This window comes from Cyclopterus lumpus, chromosome 7 (assembly GCF_009769545.1).
Source record: "Cyclopterus lumpus isolate fCycLum1 chromosome 7, fCycLum1.pri, whole genome shotgun sequence".
Taxonomy (NCBI): domain Eukaryota; kingdom Metazoa; phylum Chordata; class Actinopteri; order Perciformes; family Cyclopteridae; genus Cyclopterus; species Cyclopterus lumpus.
The window spans coordinates 3443468-3461218 of NC_046972.1; the positions used below are offsets into that span (position 1 = coordinate 3443468).

Below are 17751 nucleotides of genomic sequence, written 5' to 3' on the forward strand. Positions count from 1 at the left end.
ACCGCGGGCTGTGGCGAAGACGATGAGGAGTAAGAGCAGGGTGGAGTTCAGAACCTTCCCATGTGGCATGGCAAATATTCTGAGGAAAGAAACAGAACAGAGTTAGATGCCTTTACTGGCAGATGTTTGACCTAAAACGTCAACATTCGATAAGGCTAAAAGCTGCTTCTATATAATTGAGTACAGTAAATGGACCTGTACTTGTAGAGCGCTTTTCTAGTCTTCCGACCACTCAAAGCACTTTAACACTAAATGTCATCATACACCCATCCACACCCATTCATACACCGATGGGCGGGGCTAAGGTGCCATCAGGTTCACTAACTAACATTCATGCACACACACACACACACACTGTAGGCACAGCTACAGGAGCCCCCATAGTGCAAGTTTAAGAGTTTTAGAGAGCTTAGGTTTAGGCTGAGAGAAATGTTAAGATGTGGTGAGAAGAAGCTCTTCAGAAGAAAATGTTGCACAGGCCGACATATTCCATCAATACCACAAAAACACATGATGTAGTTTAAATGCTATGTTTACTCCTGTTTCAGTAGTTGTTACTATAAAAAAGTAAATTCTAAAAAAAACAAACAGATCAAGTTGGGAAGTTGGACATTATTGAGAGACAGTAGTAAATTCAATGAGAAAATGTAATCAGAGAATGGAAAACATCAACGGCATGTCCATGTGTATCTGACTGGATACACTTTGCAAGGGATGTAATCCTGAATTACACCTGATCTTTTATTAACAGACTACACGGACCTTAGAAATAGATATACTACTGCTGCTATGACTAACTATTACAGCGGCTTCACACAACATGATCATGTTTGAATAAATATTTCATTTTATAAATGATTTAAACATTTCATTAATATTGATATATGTTATATATATATTGATATATGTTATATATATATATATATATATATATATATATATATATATATATATATATGCACGTCAATTATCTTAATTTCAGGAAAAGCCCAACAACCTTTTGCTTTTTTACCTTTTCTATACTACATTATGTCCTCTCGTGTTTCCAGACACGAGAGGACATAATGTAGTTCCAAGAGAGCTTCTCAGATTTATTCTCTCAAATAGCTTTTCTCATTTGCAAATATTGATAAAAGTTATTACTGCAACGGCTATATCCATTTGCTGGATTTTCAAAAGAAAGACTTGGTTCTTGACTTGGTTATTTTACATATTATACTCAAAGATTTAGGTGTCTTATATATACACGTATCTATTGAGTAGTTGTGTATTCTAATATTTTTTATAATGAGAGAAAACCAACAAGTTGGACTCGAACTTCCATCTGGGGCTCCTAAAAAACATTGACTTTGTTTCCCCAGAGGAAACCAATGCCCCACGACCCTGAAATAGGATAAGTGGTTCGGATAATTGAATGGGAACCAATGCGATGCTAACTTCCTGGTTGGCAAATCTGTCATTCCTGCAGCTTTCTACCAGCAGCCCAATCGGGCTGTGTGTTGAATCCAATGGTGCATGCAAGTGGCAGACAGATCTGTTATCGTGATGTTTTTCTACCCGCCCCTGTCAGTTTCCTCTTGGATCTAAAATATTAACAAATCGCCTACGGCCTTTACAGCTGGTTTATTCAAAAACAATAACTCTCGATCTCCCATTTCCACAGCCATCACTCAACACCTCTGGAGAGGAGAGTGGTTTGTGGAAACTGAGAGCCTTTCGCATTAGGAGATAAAACCTGTTTAATTATTGAACAGGTTGCTCAGACCTTTCCCTGACCTCACTGAGCAAGGTTGCATAGAAATACATAACTCCCGTTCACAGTAGCATTTGGAGCAAGCGTTAGACTGGAGACGTGTAGGAGCTCCTAACAGAATCAACCTCCTTTCGAAGTTCCCGCTACGTTACTGGGATATCCTTTCAGGCAAAAGACTGGAATAGATGGGGCAAGATGACGGTAATGCAACACTTAATGGATACCAACCGCCATTAAAACTCATCAGAAAGAGAAGAAGAAGATGTAGGTGTGCGCGATGGGAGGTGTCTCGAGGAATCGATATTGTCCTAATTTTAGTCTTTGTTTGTGTATGAAACAAAGCAATGTTAATTTATCTTTGTGTTTTTTTTATGTTCTCGGATGTGCTCGGAATGTATTTCACATTCAACAAGTTTGCGAGACAAGTCAAAGGCCGACAAAAGCATTGGCGCAAATTAAACCATGAACAAGTCGTGGAATTCCAATACGCCACCAACGGAGTCTTGTAGATGGTTCGCTCGCTCCACACGAAAGCATCTCTTGTGCATGTGTGGAAGGGACTTAAGATGCACGGAATATTAACTAAGTGGAAATTGGCATTGTTGGTATTATTAATGCCCCAACACGCTGCGTAATGACAGGAGGAAAATGTGTCGCCAAAGCTACGACGATACAAAAAATGCCCATCACATGGCAGTGTGAATAGACTCCTAAGACATTAGACATGCGGCGCCATCTCACCTCGCCGTCCACCCCCTGGGGCTGCAATCAGGACGAGGACGAGGGGCGCTGAAAGGGAGGAGACCGGGAATCTGTTGTGTGAGTGGGTGCAGATCTGTGCATGTGTACATAACCAGGGGGCCATCCAGGAGCAGGTGCATGTGTCTTAGTGTGTGTCTGGTAAGTGGTGAGTGTGTCCCAGGCCTCCTCTGTTACTTATTCATGAGCAGGATAAAGCGTATAATAAGTAATAACCTCTTCGCCCACTGTCTGTCAGAGGGTTTGAGTTGGGCGTGTTATGTGTCAAGAGGAGTGGCCATCACAGTCTAACAGGGGCTGGAAAAATCCACAGCGGTTTGAGACAGGGGAGGAATAGTTGTCATGAAATATAGATATAAAACAAACCCATTCAGTGTGCGCCTCATGTTTTATTGAGTGGAGCTCTCCGATACAGGTCGTCTTTTGAGGCTCTTCTAGGGTCGGTCCACCGGCAGATAATCACGGTCACTGCAGATTTGCACCGCCAATAACTTCAAATTTGAATCTGTCCAATACTACTTCATAATCTAATGACGTTCCCATCAGTCTCAGCTAGGGCTGCCACAATATAACAGTTTCACTAGATGATTATCATATCGCAATATTATTGTGATGTCAAATTCATCTTTAACTTGTTTTATTGTGCATTTTGGCTCTCTTTTTTTTGTTGGGCAAAGACTTACACTATTGGCATATCTTCATTTTGAACACAATGTCAATATTTCATTTTTAAATACTATGGTTGTATCATATTGCAAAACATATAGAGTCTCACTGGGGCCACAGGCTACAATTACAGAATAATGGGAGATGTTAATGGTGAATGTAACATAATGCACACATATAAAAGAGTCAGAAAAGGCAGCAAAGTGACGCAATAAGTTCAGTTATACAACAACAACAACAACTATATAAAGTCGGATATTAGCCTCCATCAGCTACTCGGTCATAGCAGACAAAGTAAGGCTGGAGCAGCATTTTGTTCCATTTCTTCTTACCTCTGGGACCATGTTTTCATATAGTTTTAATGTTGTCATTTTATACTTTAAGCATAGTGTCCTTATTCAGGAATTTCTCTTGAATAACATAAAGAAATCAATTAGTGTGTCAAGTACCTAGACTAATAACATTTTAAGCTGCGTACTTGGGAACTATTCGAGACATATCCTCACTGCCACTGTGAGCAGGCGTCCTCACCTGCTCTGTGACCAGACAACAAGCCGCAGCCAACATATTTATAGTGTGCTGCGACCACCATCGCCATGGGAACTTCCTCTACAGCAATGACTGCTTCCTATGAGCTACCATGGGATCAGACTTGATGAGTGTGGTGTGGGAGAGAGTGGAGATGGAGGGAGAGAACAGAGGCACGAGACATGCAGCTGTGGTTGTAAACGCTCAGGGGGGGAAGACATTTCTCTCCATAACCGAGACCCATTAACCTATCAACTAAATGACCACTCTTCAACTTGGATAGCTTGTTCTAGAAACATCCAAGTAAGTGTGTCTTGAAGGTACTTTGTAGATTTTCAGTGGCATGAATTAGCAAGCTTACTTTTAGGCCTGTTAAGACTAGAACTGATCCATTATTGGAGTGAGAGTGCGGATCCAAAAGGTTCACCAGTGTTTGGTAGTCATACAAATACCACCGCCACCCTTCAGAGGAGCGGTCCTCCGGAGTTCATCAGTTGTCTGGAATGCAGCATGTTCGTCCATCGGGCACAGTCCAACGCCTATAAATAACCTCTGGTAGACCATTAGACTGTCAACTGAATTGGGGAGGGGAACGGGTAGTCACAAAGAAGCTATGGAGCAAATGTTCACATGCAAGCAAACGCATGAATAAACACAGGAGTGATCCGAGTGTACCTGAATCAGAATTATTTCAGTTGAATAGGGTTTGACTCTTCAATACAATGATTTGTATCCTTTTTACATTTTTCATAAAAACTATCTGCCAATCCATTGGCATTGTTTCAGTGATGATTTTGAGCACATTACATCGTCATTGTGGTCAATTGCTGAAAATATTGCTGCTCGTCTCAACCAGTGGGGTGCATGCAGTTTGCCCCGGGGATTCAACAGGTGTTGGCCCTCAGTGTGGGAGGATCCCCCATGGGACCTCTCTCTAGGATGTTGGCCCCTCGCTGGGTGCGCCGCAACTGGGTCTAGATGGGCTTGAAAAAGCCTGGGGTGAAAGTGGCTGGCGGCTCCGGATGAGTGTTTTACAGTATCACCTTGCCCGGACCTCGCCTTGGACTTAGGGCCCCCTGCACCCTCTCACCCTGCGAGGAGGAACGGGGCCCTCTGCTCCCAGATTGGCTGTCGACCAGCTGTACTGTCCTGAGTACGTAAGGTGTCCGCGGCGATGCCAGCGACCCAACCAACCCAACCATCCTGTCTCATTAAGGATGCTTTGTGGGTGTGACTTAGTTTTGTCTTTTCATAACTGTTCATATTATACAACCAATGTCTTTATGACTTGTTTATATTAATTGTTTACTCCACAAAATAGTTGACAAGAGCACAAAAAGTCTTCATAGGTCTAGCCTACAAACTTTTCAGACAGAGTCACGGACAGATGATTCGACCCATCGACTTTCTGAGCCCGAGAGATTTCCTCAGACTTTTACTCGCGACTACAACTCTCCACTTAAACCCAGAATTACTTTATTTTAACTGCAGACGGGAGAGGGACACAGCCATCCCGATGGGCAGTACTAGAAAAGTCGATAAACTTCTCAGAATGTGGACTCTTCAGTGAACTTTTGCCCTAACCATTCCTTTCTGTCTCCCTTTCTCTGTGTTCATGTTTATTAATCGCTGAGAGAGTCTGCTGTGCAAGTTCATTTCTAAAGCTCCTAATGAGCCGTGACAGCCCACTGAACGCCTAAGACCCTATAAAATATGTGGGGTCAGCAGCACAGGGACAGTGGGGGGACATTGGGCCCGCAGCCATGGAGCACTGCCTTGCATTGTTATGTTCTGGTGGGTCGGCTGGGCCCCCCAAGCTCTGCGACACTGGCATCTGTGGATCCCATCCAGAGAGTACAGTAGAGAGACGAGCATCAGAGCGTCTGCTTTGAGATCCGCAGTGACCGCACGCAGGAAGGAAGATACAGAACAGGCACAAGCGTTTGCCAGTAAACAAGTGGAATTGGTTTAAAGGTCGGGTCTGCAGGAGTTTGCATATGCACTTGGGTGATGCTCATGAGACTGATAAGAGTTAAGTTAAACTGTTTTTTTCTTTTCAAGATAATCAAGGCATTTGTTGTTTTTTCTCCGACAAATGTGTAATGCTGAAGGAAACTGTTGGTAGTGAAGACAGAAGAAAGGAAGTCCTGAAGAAAGACGACATCTCCACTGCAAAACTTCGGCTTGTCAAAATCCCCACGGTGACATCATCGAGTGAGACCCAAAGCCCAACTATGAATCAAAATATGCCCGGGTATTTTTGGCTGGACCGTTAACCCCTTGCACAAGGCATGAATCCAGCTTTAGTGACGACTCAGTTGGTCTGAACAATATGGCCAAAAAGTTTGTTTTAGTCATATTTAGTCATTTGACAATAATAATAATAATAATAATAATGTTCAATAATACAGAACCTGAAAGAAGCCAGAATATATATTTATAATATACAATTATTTGTTAGCACAATGGGTTGGGTCGTTGAATGTTTATTAGATATAGTGTATACAACAATTCTTGTTGGCCATCTCACTGCTGCGTGCTACTTTGGAGCACGCCCATCAGAGACTTCTGCTGGCTTATGTCTGGTTATCCTTATGCTACCTTACGCTAATTATGCAATTATGTGGCTCTTCTGAACTTCACAAAATATTATCGGACTTTGATCGAATTCTGAACATAAAGCAAGCTATCTTGCGAGGGTTGGAGCAATTTATCCACCGCTTTACTGCCACAGTAGTACCGACCAAGGAGCTAGGCTACCTACGACATATTGGCTGTCCGTCTATTGTTTTAGTAGGAAGAGCAAAACTAATAAAAAGTTACTATCAGAAATGAGTTTGATAAATGTATTGTCGTTATGGTGGAAGTGGACAAGTGACTCCAATAACCAGGTTACTGTGGGCGCGAACCCGACTAAACACGGAATGCCGGCGTAACCAAGTCCAATTTTCCACCCTTGACCAAACGCAACAAACTGGAAGTCACTCCAAATCCACATTTACATCCATTGAGTGCTTCCACACTGGTTGTGTCCCCCTACTTAGTTAGTTAGATCAGCGAGAGCGCTAATATTATGAGAGACAGATGTACACATGCTTGGCCCCTCTCCACTTCCGTCGCCTTCTACGGGGTCAATGGCCACCCCCCCCCCCTCGGTTCACATGCAGACACAGAGGGTCTCTCTCTCTCGCCGGCCCTCCGGTGTGCTGAAGGGGCTCTCTGTGTGCAGCGGGAGGGAATAGTGTCCCTTTCACAGCTCTTTTAGACCGAGTGGCTGCGCTGAACGGACACAGGATAAAAGCTACTTCCCTTGGAAAGAGAATCTACACGCACACACACTTTTTTCACACACACACACACACACACACACACACACACACACACACACACACACACACACACACACACACACACACACACACACACACACACACACACACACACACACACACACACACACACACACACACACACACACACACACACACACACACACACACACACACACACACACACACACACACACACACACACACACACACACACAGCGTTTTATGACAGGATCTTTTCACCCTGGAGATGGTGACGCCCTCCCTGGGGATAAGCAGGTGTTGTGCTGGGCTGCACACGCGACCTGAGATCCACTGTGAGACCAACGGACTTCAGTATTCTCTACTCGCACCATTTGTTTACAATGCAGAACAAAAAGGCCATTCGTTATACTACGGCAGCTTCTTCAATATGTTAATGTGAAGAGAGGACATAATGTATTTTTTATGGAGTCCCAGACATTAAATTATCAAACTGGTCAGAAGTGCACTCAGAAGAAATTTTATTTAAATTAATAAAACAATTTCATTCATCAAGTTTTACATTAAAACACTTTGATGTAAAAAAATACATCAAAGTATAGTAAGACTGTACACATGCGCTCATTACGTGACATTAGTTCACTTCCTTCTGAAATCCATGTTCTATAAATCCATCATCCATCGATATTATAATGGGACATGATTATGAATATCTGAAGTGGACGGTTATCTGTTTTTTCAACGTAACACGCAACTGGTTTCTCTGAGCATCCGACAACAAGGCCTCTGACCTTCTGACCTTGACTGAGGGGGGAGAGAGAGGAAACTAGCGATGTCATGGAAATATGTGACAAAACTGGAACTGATGGTGCTGTAACTCTTCAGTTCAATATTCACCAGGCTCAAGGATCAAAGAGCAGTCGGGAGGAAGCAGGAGGACTCAATGAGAAAGAGAGAGAGAGAGAGAGAGAGTGATTGACAATAGCAGCTGAGGCCCAATTTAACTTTGTAGACCACGGCCAGGCAAACGGCTGTGGGACCCAAGTGGCCCTGGAGTGCGGTAAAACATGGCCACTTAATAAGCATGTCTGTTATAAATCTAAAAATGCATGTTTGAATAGAGTGCTGGTTGTGTGCTTTCATTATCTTTGTGCGTGTGTGTGTGTGTGTAAGACAGAGTGTGTTGGCCAGTGGTCAGATCCTTAGAAAGAGCCTCTGCTGACCGGGCTGGAGAGCACAGCCAACAAATGCTGCCACAATTACAGGCCTCCGCTTTCTGGCCACCAGTAGGAGAGTCAGCCAGTTGGCCACACTGAGTGACGACGTGAGTATCAGGGAGACAATGCCAAAACATAACAAAATCATCCAAAACATAACTTTCACTTGTGCAAGGAATGTGCTTCAAGTCTCGCCAAAAACCCAATTTTACAAGATTACATTTGAACACTTTGTGATAACTTTAGTCTGAGCTTTAGGCTCCGGTGCTGACAACATTACAGGCTTGAAATCCAAATGATTTCTCTGGAACGTTAAATATTCAAGCAACAATCAAGGTAAAGAGAAACGTTCCAAACGTCACGCTAAGCTCAGCTGCTGCCGGCTGTAGCTTCATATTTAATGAAAGCTATGAGAGTGGTTTTCATCTTCTAATAGAACTCTGGGCAGGAAAGCAAATTAAACAAATTTTCCAAAATGTTGACCTATTCCTTTAAATTCAAGAAAACCTGAAATTGTTAATAAGCAATCCAAAACTTGCTCTTAACTAGAAAAGAAGGAATCATTGACTGCAGTTCCCTTTTGCTGCTGGATATAACCTGCTAGCATCTCTTCTTCACATCGCTGGAGACATCCTTACACAGGAGCAGCGCCACTCCAATAATGTGAGTTAGCCACACTAACTAACACCTCCACTAATTAACTCCATGTTATAATCGCGGTAGTGTTGTCACAAAGCCCAAATTAAATACCCCCAAGAAACAGGACATAGTTTGACGGGCGTCAATACAAGGTAGTGGAGAATGTGAAAAGAAGCCATAACACAACATGAGTTTAATTATTGTACCACAGTGTGTGAATACATTTTAATATCCAACCACAACTGGACTTAATTTAGATCAGCTACAGCTTCACGTGCCGTTGCTTATAACAACAGGTTCAATCAATCTGTTGAGTTCCCTCATAGCGAAACGCTCAAAAAGAATTAAAGTGCCCTCTCATGATCAACAATGTAGTCTATGTTTCTAGGGCTTTTATTGTGAAAGGTAAAAGCTGAATATTTTTTTAGTATCGGGATACTGTGCAACACTAAACCGCGGTTGTTGACTATCATCCCCTCTTTGGAAATTAAGTGCATTTCACCCTGTTTTTCTTCTTCTGTAGATCATAGTGCATTTCAAGCCGTGACTTGGGTGTGTAAATAGTAAATAGTCTGTACTTGTATAGCTTTGCTAGTCTTCCGACCACTCAAAGCGCTTTAACATTACATGTCATTGTTCACCCTACACACTAGCATGCAATGTGCCTCTCACCATTCACTCCCATTCACACAGCGCAGGGACAGCCTGCCAATCGGGGCTAAGTGTCTCGGCATGGACTAGTGGAGCCGGGGATCGAACCTTTGATTGAAGGACGACACTGCTCACCACTGAGCCACAGTCGCCCTCAACTATGTAACTATGTAACGCTGTCAGGATTGGCAGGTGTGTTGCTGAGGACCAAAGGAAGCGCACTTGAGAGTGAAGCCGCTTGTATGAGCGGTTCTCCAGAGAGCTTCGGCCTGTTCTCTACGGTCATGTTTTGCACGGCCAACGGACCTGCACTACGAATGGAGGATAACAAAATGTTTAAAGCCATTATCAAATACACTGAATCTATCCAGAGCGAAGAGGGACAAAAAAAATGACAGACTGAAAATAAACAGACAAAAGGCATTTGCATTCTGTCAAAAAAGAGACAAAGCCAGTTGAAGCGGCTCGTCTGTGGCTAGTTTGGGGTTTGGCCATATGCTGGGATGACGCATCACGTCATTGAGGACGCTGGCATGGTCATTGTGTGGCAGAATGCTAGAGGAGGTGGGACGTGGCAGTGGGACGTGCATGCGTATTCATTTGTTTGTGGACGGTCTGCATACATTACCACCTACGGCTTGTACAGCCACATGTCCCCTCCAAGTCACACACACACACACACACACACACACACACAGACACACACAGACACGGCCGCGTCTTCTTTCACAGCACTCAATGGCCTAAGAAAGCCCTTTGTCGGCCGTTGTTGTCGTGACGACGCTCATGGGTCGAGTGAATAGAGAGTGGAGGTCTTGCTCCCTCAGTCTGTGGGCATTTTAATCAGCTTGTCACACTGTCTGTGGTCTGAAAACACTTGTGCTCTCCTCTGTCCCTTGTTTGGCCAGTGACGCTTCTTAGCATTTTCTTTTGGAGTAAGCTCATTCTTATGATTCGGAGGGCTCTGTGAAACATCAGGCCTGATTTTCTGCTCTATTTTTGAAATTGACAGTGTCCAGCTTCAAGACCAACGATAGCAAACCAGAGTGTTATTGCTAATATTCAGGGGCCGAGGAAAATCTGGTCCGCTTTCCGCCAACTCTCCAGTTTAATAAGCTCCACAGTTATGGAAAATACAGTGTGCTTTTCTCAAAACCCCAGAATAAGCCTCCCAGAGGAACTTCTTTTGCGGGACGTTAGAGTTCAAAATGAGAATCTGAGAACATGATTTGTTTTATTCATGAATCAGTTTGCGGTCCGTGACCCATGGCGACCCTTTGACTCGTAACATGCTAAATGGAGGCGGCTCTGCGTCCCCTCTCGTCTCACCCTTCACGACGAATCCTCTGCCTGGCCCTCCTTCTCTCCCCCTCTGTCCGCCGCGCTCGGTATCTCAGGCGCCTCTCTGGATGCCATGCATTTCTGAAATATTTAGCCAGGGATTCGTTTTGCGGCTGTTGTCCCTGCACACCCTGTAGTGGGAGCCGCCGCCGCATTATATCATTACATCATTCCTTAACGAGAAATATATACTCTAGAGGTTAGAATGTGTCAGCCATTGTCAAGTCAAATGAAACTGCAGCTGTTTTCCATATCTCCTTCAATTTTTCAAAAGGGAATTAAATAGTTTGAGGACATCATCTATTAGAAATACAACGTAACATTAAGCCTCTGGGTTGGTAGGCCTATGCATGGCGGCGGTCGACTGCAATTCGAGAGACGGCATTGCAACGTAATCTAACGTAATGTGAAATGACCACGACCTCTTAACCGCATTCTGTGGCGGTGGTACATTACATGCCACAGAAAGAAAAGTAGATTTTGGAAACAAAACTACTTCAATCCATTCAGGAAATAAAAGATCAGTTTGGGTTGAAATTACGAGAGATGAACCGATACTGATCTCAGATAACAGTCTAATACCGATTCATACAGAGATCGGGTATCGGTGACAATAGGGCTATCAATTTTAATAAATGCAAACTTGGTACATTTATATATTTAGTTATTGCAAACCTGGTGATGCCTTACACAGAAAAAAGTCACGTCAACACAGTGAGGCACACAGCTTATTAATGAAATGCTGCTTTCTGATCAGTAATCCGTAAAAGCCAATTTAGGGGGAGCCTTCACGCTGTTATGTTAATAAGCTAGGCTAACAGATATCGTGACGGCATATGACGTGGAGTGTCAGTTGGCTTGTTTTCTTTTGTCTTCCTTGCACTTGAAGTAAGATACCACGCTGTACCAAAACAATTTCCACCAACTTTGTATTGATAAAGTATCTAATATCTTGTATCATTTAGTAATGTAAGTTTCATTAACAGCAAAGATTGTTGGTCTGTTGAAACAAATAAGCTGCAGTTTGTAAATAAATACACTTTAACTGTTCCAATTGTAATATACCCCCAGTTTATTTCCTTATCAGCATTATGTATTTTGAGGTAATGTCAATCGGGGCTTGCAGTCAGTTGGGAGTGGTGACCTGAACTTGCGACTCCATTGGCAGCCGGATGAAAGAGCTGTTGTTGGGTCAGTTCTGCTAACACACTGACCGTTCTGTCTGTCCGGTGAAAGAAATCAGATATCAGTGTGGGCGTCTGGAGCCTTGAACGTTTTTGTGTGGGGCTCAGCCCTGAAATTACTTTCTAATAGCAATTCCATTGTGATGAATATCAAACATGATGGTGAGTCTTTCAAAATCAAAAAGGGTGGAGTTGATTTAGTATCCAACAGTAGCCGAGACATTTCTAAAGAACCTTCTGTGTTTTGTTTCTTTCCCTTGGTTTTTGGACTGACTGTTACACCGCAGGAAAACCAATACAACAATACTTGGCCTTAATACCTTACTGGTGGGGCTGGTCACCTCAGCTTGCATGCATGCAAAGACCGCCTACTTTCATCCCAGACGCGTTTCATCTTCAGCCAGGGCACCCATGCAGACATAATCCCACTGAATCCCTTAAAAGGGACCAGCGACAGGCGTTCCTAATTCACATTTCATTCCGGATCACTCTCTACAGTCCTACGGGCTTTTTGCTCATTGGGTAGCTACTGGCGGGTACTTCCTGGTCCCAGTGTGGTCCTTACATAAGAACGGGCTGCTTTAACAGCTTTAAAATGAGGATGCTTTCATGTTGTCACAGGACAGCTGAACATAGTGATATAAGTAGAGAGAGATCTCTAATGTATTGAGCTGTATTGATCGAGGAACGCGTCGCTGCATGCATGAACTCACAAGCTGAGCGGACAGGTGTAATCAGAGAACACGGATGTTTTAGGGTACAACTCCACATAAATATTACAGGGATTTAAAAAAAATAGCACATACAAATTATTGTGTCACCACCAATTAACAGAACGCCGTTTCAGAAAGCAGTACGCACACTATCAAACGACACAAGACAAAGTCAAACAAGAGTTCCTCTGATGCTGAACGAGGCTCTGGAGCGCTTTTGTCTTGTGAGTTCGCTGGTATGATGTTTTGTTCACCGGCGACACAAAGTCAAAGCAAAGACAACTTTGCAAAGCCTATTAGATAGATATTGAGATTCTCCATATATTGAGATGTTACCTGGCATTGATGAAACAGAAATGGAGAAAAAAAATAATATATATATATATATATATATATATTTATTTATTTATTCTCGCCGGCCGTGGGCACCCAGAGCTCTACAATAGAGACCTGACACACAAAAAGGGAGATTTTATAAAAAACAAACCAATTATTAAAATAAATGTCAAAATAAATATAAAATACTGCAGTATTATTGCCTCCTATAGATGGCTTTATTTTAAGTGTTGATGGGGCAGCTATGATGCGAGCACAGCATAGCCCTGATCGAGCCAAAACAAGAGTTTAAATAATAGTTTGCCTGATAAAGCATGAATGCAGACTCTACCAATCAGCATCATTATGTAAATAAATATGCTCGTTCTGGTGCGCCTCAAGTAGCTCTGGAAACGGCAGTGAAACTCACCGAGGGGCGTGCGCCTCCGGATGATGTGAGGAACCAAGAAACGACTTCCGAGTACGAAGCAGCATTATTGGTTATTTCGGCCACGGTTGAGGACGGAAAGAAACGTTGTTAGTGTCTGAAGTGATTGAGCTAACGATGCGTCAACTATTTTAACAAGAAATGTTTAGAAAAGTTCATTTTTAAGCAATACTGCTGAAAAAAAAGAAGATTTACCCAGATTCTAGCTGGTCTGAATCAATGTACAATATTTCATGGCAATCCATCTTAACAGTTGTTGAGATTTTTCTGACCAACCAACCAACAGCCGAGTTACAAGCATGGCTTGAATATCGATGATGAAAATGATTACATTTTGTATTATTATGTCAAGACGTCACATATCGATACAAAAAATCCATCCAATAAGCGAAATGAAATTGTTCCAATCATAACATTTTGATCAACTCCTCGTTCCTCAAAATGAGCTCATGTAGCTCCCAAACTGGTGGTTCTGGAGTGTAAGCAGGTGGGAGTGACACCCTGGCCTTCTGTCAACAAGCGATGTGACGGACAGCTTCATTAGAAAGAAAATGGACGCCCCCCCTGGAGACAAGCCTTTGTCCCCCCACCCCACCCCTTGGCTTCCTGGGATTGGGAGAGAGGACAATCAGAGCAGGTCTTTTAGAGTGGGAGGTCTCCCAATTGTCAAATGCTTAATAGACTGTGCTCTCTCCATCTTGCTCAGCAACACACACGTGAGTCGGACGTATGTGCAACACACACACACACACACACACCCACACACACACACACACACAGTATCTGAATCCCTGGCAGAAAATCAAAGAAGATGATTGATGAGTGCAGCCTGGCTGTGTTGAAGGTCTGAGGTGTGTGATTGTGATCTGGAGACAAAGGAGTCATTGCCAAAGGTTAAACATGTGATACAACTCTCAGGGAGGAATGGAGAGGATTCAAGATGTCATTAATCACACAGATTCGCTCTTTTCATTGAATTGTCATCTTTTTTTCCCAATCAATAACCAACAATGGCATCGTTGTACTGTGGGCATCAGCTGTGGTCAAATTTAGAGGTGGGTCCAAATCCTTGTTTTGCGAGTCAAAAGCAAGTCTTTGCACTCTAGTCCTGAGACGAGTTCCAAGCTATGACGGACAAGTCTTGATTCAAGTCCCAATTCAAGATTGACACGTCCCAAATCATGTCTCAAGACTAGACTGAAAGGGCACAAGTCAGGTGCCAAGTTACGACAGGCAAGTCCCAAATAAAGTCACAAGTCAAGTCTGACAAGCTCCAAATCCGGTCCCCAGTTAAGTCTAACAAGTCTCAGGTCAAATCTGACAAGTACCAAGTCCTAAACCACGAGTTGTTAGGCATTATTATTGTTAGTCAACCAGTCATTATGCGTTCTTCACCAAATGCATTGCCATTTTAATAACAGAGTAACTGGCACCAACTTGCGCTCAGTGGTTTTCTCCTGCAACTTCATTGGAACTGGAACTTCTCTTAAATCAGTACCACCATTTTAATATCGAGACAGAGTAAAACCACACCCAACAAAAGAAAGTATCCTTTGCAGGCGACTCAAATGCAGATTGTCTTTGTGCATTGTTTTTAGATATCATAGCCTTTTTAATCTTTGAGCTTGGGTGAATGTATCAGGTACACAGCAAGTGAAAAGTCCAAGAGCTGCAAGTCTTGTGACTCGAGTCCACGCCTCTGGTAATATTCAGTGTGGCAAACTCCACCTGGAAGACCAGTTACATTAAATCAACCTCAAGACGGCCCGGCAGTCTTCAAGAGGGCGTGAGGCTATAAATCAGGACATCTAGACAAATGCCAAACAAGCGGCTCCAGCCAGCATTGAGAGGTCTTTGTTCGAGAAGGGGCACGGGCACAGACCCAACACTAATATGGCTAATGGCTTAGGAAACCCCACTGCCTCTTTAATTGAAGCTGGCTCTCCTGTGTCCAGTGAACTGGGGGAAAGAGTGAGATAAGAAATCGCAAAAGAGAGAGCTAGATTGGGGAGAGAAGGGTTTTGCTCTGATCTTAAAAAGCAAGGAGGGGCCGTGGGGAGGGTGTGTGTGTGTGTGTGTGTGTGTGTGGTGGAGTGGGTGTAGGGATGTTGCCAATCAGGATTCCCCCCCCCCCCCCCCCCCCCTGCCCCGAGGTTTCAGGACACCTGGGATCATCAATGATTGATCAAACCAGAGGGTTTAACTAAGAGAGAGGTGGGTGAAAAAAAAGAGGGACTGAGGGGGCAAGAAATACAAAGGCGTGTGTGTGTGTGTGTGTGTGTGTGTGTGTGTGTGTGTGTGTGAGAATGAGAAAGAAAAAGAAAAAGAGAGAAAGAGAGGGGAAGTGAACAAGAGATGGAACAGAAATGGTTCGAAAAAGAAGAAAAAAGACATCAATATTGACCAAGGAAGAAGCCACCCTGAACAGAAGGCTGCATAAAGAGAGCCAGATTGAGCTCAGTGTGCTGAAACCAAAGAGAGGCCGCTGTGGAAGCAAACATCCCGATCAAAGCCGAACCGCGGCTGCAGCTCTGCAGGGGCCCCGCGGCCGGCCCACTTGGTTGTGGCTGTGCTCAGGCCAGCGAAAGACAAACAGAATCTATGACCGATCCACACGGACTGGAACATCATCCTAAAGCGCGCACGTGCACGGCTATTTTAGGGAAATGTTATTATTTAAACCGCCTATTTAAGATGCTTTTGTCTCCCCAACGTCTTTTAAATATCGTCTATTCGTGAAAGCTTTTGGAAATGGTTGATAATCGCTTTTATTCCCAATAATAGGCACTCATTATACTCATTCATTTTTTTGTCTCTACTCTGTGCTCATAACCTTTAGTCTTATCTTATTATATCTGCCCAAAAATGCTATACAAATAAAAGTTTATTATTTATTGGTTTTTATTTTCTAAGTGTCCACTTTGGGCCCCTTGTCACTTTTCAGATGTTGCTGACATTATTTCCCTTTACACCCTTCAGATGGTTCAATATACATATATAAATGGTGGATACATTTCTAGTTCTCCAATATTTCACCAAAAGAAATATGCACAAAATATGAATACAACTTTGTCATGGCCAACTTTGTTTTTCTCCCTCTTTCCAACCAAACTTATCAGCTCACAACCCCCACAGATTGTTGTGAGCCTTTGATCCCTAGTTATAGACGAAGCCACCAAGTTATTGTCCTATATAATAATGCATCAGTCTGTAGAACCAGTATTTTTTTTGTACATTTAGAAAGCAGGACTTTTAATTGGGATGGAGTATTTTTATTTATATTGTTACTCTGACTAAAGTACGACTTCTTCCACAAATGAAGGCCTTACTGCAAAGCTTCATACTGCACCTTCTAGAGTGATCTGTGGGAGGGGGGGTGGGGGGGGGGGCAGATTGGCTCCAAGGGTTGCCTGGCATTGTTGCTGAATCTTTGAATAAAAGGACTTGAATCCACTCCCCAATGTCAGGACTGCTGCTCAGAAATGCATTATTAATGAGAATAGTCAGACTGATGCTCGGGATTAATTACAGTAGAAAGAACCCCGCCCCCCCACTCCCTTTTTTTTCTTCTTTTTTTCCTTCTTGTTGCTCAAACTGACAATAGTTGTTTCTTCTCATTCAAGATCAGAAAGAAAAGTGTTGCAAGTGTTTTTTTTCTGGAGACATGAGATAATTTACCCTCCACTCCATAAAGAGTGCACTGCACTTTCTCGGGTTGTTTGTTCTTGCTTCCACCACACTGAGCAGGGCAACAGATGCACAGTGCTGTTGTCACCTGCTTGGTAGCACAGGGAGAAGCTAAACGGCTAAAAGGATAAGAGCTTCTTCTTCTTTATAGCCCGATTTGATCCCCTTTTGTCAACAGTTTCACTGCCCGACGCAGCTCGCGTTCAAAGTCTAAGTTTATATCCCGCACCTTTATTTACATTCTGTCTTTTATTACATTTGGTTAATCAACAGACAATGAAAGCAAACTAAAACAAGGAAGAAAAGCAAACCGCATACTACTACATGCATCTCAATATATAAATATACATATGTAAAAAGGTACTTTTTTGCAGGAATGGTTGGCCCCCACCATTGTGCTTTAAGTAAGATGCTAATATTACTTTCATGTCATTTGTTATAAGCAACTCTCAACCCACATTCATCTTGCTAACTTCACAATCTCTCACTAATCTCAAAAAAAAAAAAACATGTCTCAACATCCTCCGTCCTTGTTCTCA

The 17751-nt window shown here is 43.1% G+C and overlaps 1 protein-coding gene across 1 annotated transcript in view; it reads right to left on the bottom strand.

Annotated features, from left to right (window-relative positions):
* Nucleotides 1–69, bottom strand: part of plxnb1a (plexin b1a) — a 28811-nt gene extending 28742 nt beyond the window's left edge. Inside the window, exon 1 of the mRNA XM_034537031.1 lies at nt 1–69. This exon is cut by the window's left edge and continues 789 nt beyond it. Coding sequence (XP_034392922.1) covers nt 1–69 — 69 coding nt within the window.
* Nucleotides 70–17751: the final 17682 nt, after the last annotated feature.